Source organism: Passer montanus, unplaced genomic scaffold (genome assembly GCF_014805655.1).
Source record: "Passer montanus isolate IOZ18808 unplaced genomic scaffold, ASM1480565v1 scaffold84, whole genome shotgun sequence".
NCBI classification, from domain to species: domain Eukaryota; kingdom Metazoa; phylum Chordata; class Aves; order Passeriformes; family Passeridae; genus Passer; species Passer montanus.
In genome coordinates, this window is record NW_024373701.1 from 2235296 (window position 1) to 2237449 (window position 2154).

General features: G+C 51.9%; 1 protein-coding gene across 1 annotated transcript in view; it reads right to left on the reverse strand.

Moving 5' to 3' along the window:
• NCBP1 (nuclear cap binding protein subunit 1) overlaps nt 1-2075 on the reverse strand; it is a 28087-nt gene extending 26012 nt beyond the window's left edge. The window contains exons 1-3 of the mRNA XM_039733183.1: nt 1891-2075; nt 1671-1756; nt 895-995 (exon numbers count right to left, since the gene is read on the reverse strand). Of these exons, the coding sequence (XP_039589117.1) occupies nt 895-995; nt 1671-1756; nt 1891-1924 (221 nt within the window). The 5' untranslated portion in view covers nt 1925-2075. The remainder of the gene's footprint in view (nt 1-894; nt 996-1670; nt 1757-1890) is intronic.
• Between the last annotated feature and the right edge of the window lie 79 nt (nt 2076-2154).

Below are 2154 nucleotides of genomic sequence, written 5' to 3' on the forward strand. Positions count from 1 at the left end.
AAAATACTGGGTTAGTTGTTTATTCATCATGTGCCAATTGGCCACCGCACAGTATCTTAGAATCTGCCTGTTGTAACTTAAACTTGCCTCATGAGGAAATCAGAAAAGACAGCTGCTATCACTTTCTAGCACTAAAATATTTTCTTTCCATTTATATCTAATTGCTGAGCATACCGGAGGGTTGGACAAATAATACTAGAGAAAGAATTTATTGCAATAATGCAAAAAGTTGTTTTAAGTTCACACTTAGTAATAAGTAATGTTATTACACAGCATAGGGAAGGCCAGGTCCTACTGAAAAAAGGAATTTACCTCTACCATTTTTGTATGCATGTAAGCATACTATAAGCAGCATCTATCTGCTGCCGGGGAAGGAAGCACACCACTTGCCCTTTAATAAAAGTACTGCTACAAAATAGAGTTTAAGTATCTGCAAAACCTTAGCATAGGCTATATAGTCTGCACCACACCCTTCCTTCGGACTTCCTTACCTCCTACGACAGACCCTGCACAACCCCCCTCCCTCAACACCACTCAGCGACCCTGCCACGGCACCTCTGCGAGAAAGAGAGGAAGGAGGGCTGGCAGCCACCAGAGTGCCTGGTTTCTGCTCCTCACGTTCCCAGTTCCTCTCCCCTAGCAAATGGGCTTACAAAGGCATGAGCACATGACTACCAGGGAAGAGAACGCTGCGAGAAAACATCGCAGATAACACAGGTAGCTGTTAGCAGCCGCTCTGGTGGTCATAAGCATTTAATGTGAACCAGGATTTTGCCCGGAATTGCTGTGTTCTCACATGAACTGCAGACCAGTTCTAACGTTTCATCTACCTGCTTCAAGCCTTTATACACATTTCAAGCACATCCCACATTCCCAGACTTTCTCAATACGTACACAGTACACAGTATTCTTAGTATCTTGCTCTTGTAATTTGGCAGATCAGCTTCCAAAACACCAGCTAGGCCCTCCAGGTTGCTCTCCAAAGATGAATTACTCTAAAATGAAAAACAAAAAAAAAAAAAAGTTTCATCAACCAAGCAAAACGAACCAATCCAACTCTCACATGTAAGACAGTGAAGGTGGACAAGAGCATACTTTTATCAGCAGCAAGGAGCTGTTCTCCCTTGCCTAAGAGCTGCACCCGACCGCCAAGCTCCCCTGCTAGGAACTTCGGCGTTCCCCAGGGATGCAAGATCTGACGTCACCTCAGGAGCATCCCGGCCGAGCATTGGTTAACGGCCCAGCCCGAATGAAAACACCTTGTTTTTCAGAACATCATCATCTTTTGTTCTGCCAACCCCCCCTCCTCCATCAGCCCCATTGTGGGGACTGGAAACTTTATGCCGCGGGAGGACCAGTTAATTTTTTCACACCCTTCGCAGGCCGGAACCATCAGCACCATCTTTACATACAATAGCAGCCATTCCCTGGCCGTTTATGGGCGACTGGAAGCACTGCGCTTCGATTTAAGCACTTAACGGCCACAGCACGTGGCTTAGCAAAAAAACCCAAAAAACCAAAAAAACGGCAACTTTTTATCCAGCTCAAAAAAAAATTTTTTTTTGAGGGTCGCTTTTACAGACAAAGTGCTCCCACCACCCCACGCACGGGAAGGGGAGAGGGCGAAAGGAAACAAGGTTTTAACTCTCCCGAGCCGCCAGCCCGCCTACCTTCTCTCCCACCCTGCAGATGAGCGACTCCAGCCTCTCCTCGATCTCCGACGGCTCGGACGTCCTCCGCCTCTTGTGGGGCTGCCCTGCTCCAACAACACACCGAGCACAGCGTTACGGACGCCGCAGAAGCCCTGCCGCTGGCTCCATCCCGCCGCCGCTCCAGCCCGCCCAATCCACCCTCCCCGCCGGGCCGCCTCGGGGGGGACGCGGGGCTCACCATCGCTGTCGTCGCTGTGCCGCCGCCGCGACATGGCAAGGAGCAGCCGGGAGGAGCGGTGCGGAGCGGAGCGGAGCGCTGAGGAGCGGTTCGGAGCGGTCCGGAGCTCCGAGAAGCACTGGGCCGAGGCACCTCGCGCGGGCCAAGAAAACGCTCCGCTTCCCCGCCCCCGGCCGCGCTGTTTCCGGGGCGGGCCCGGCCTCTCCCGCCCACTTTCCTGAGGAACCCGAGCTCTTCCGGGGCAGGCAGCAAGGGAAGGGGAGG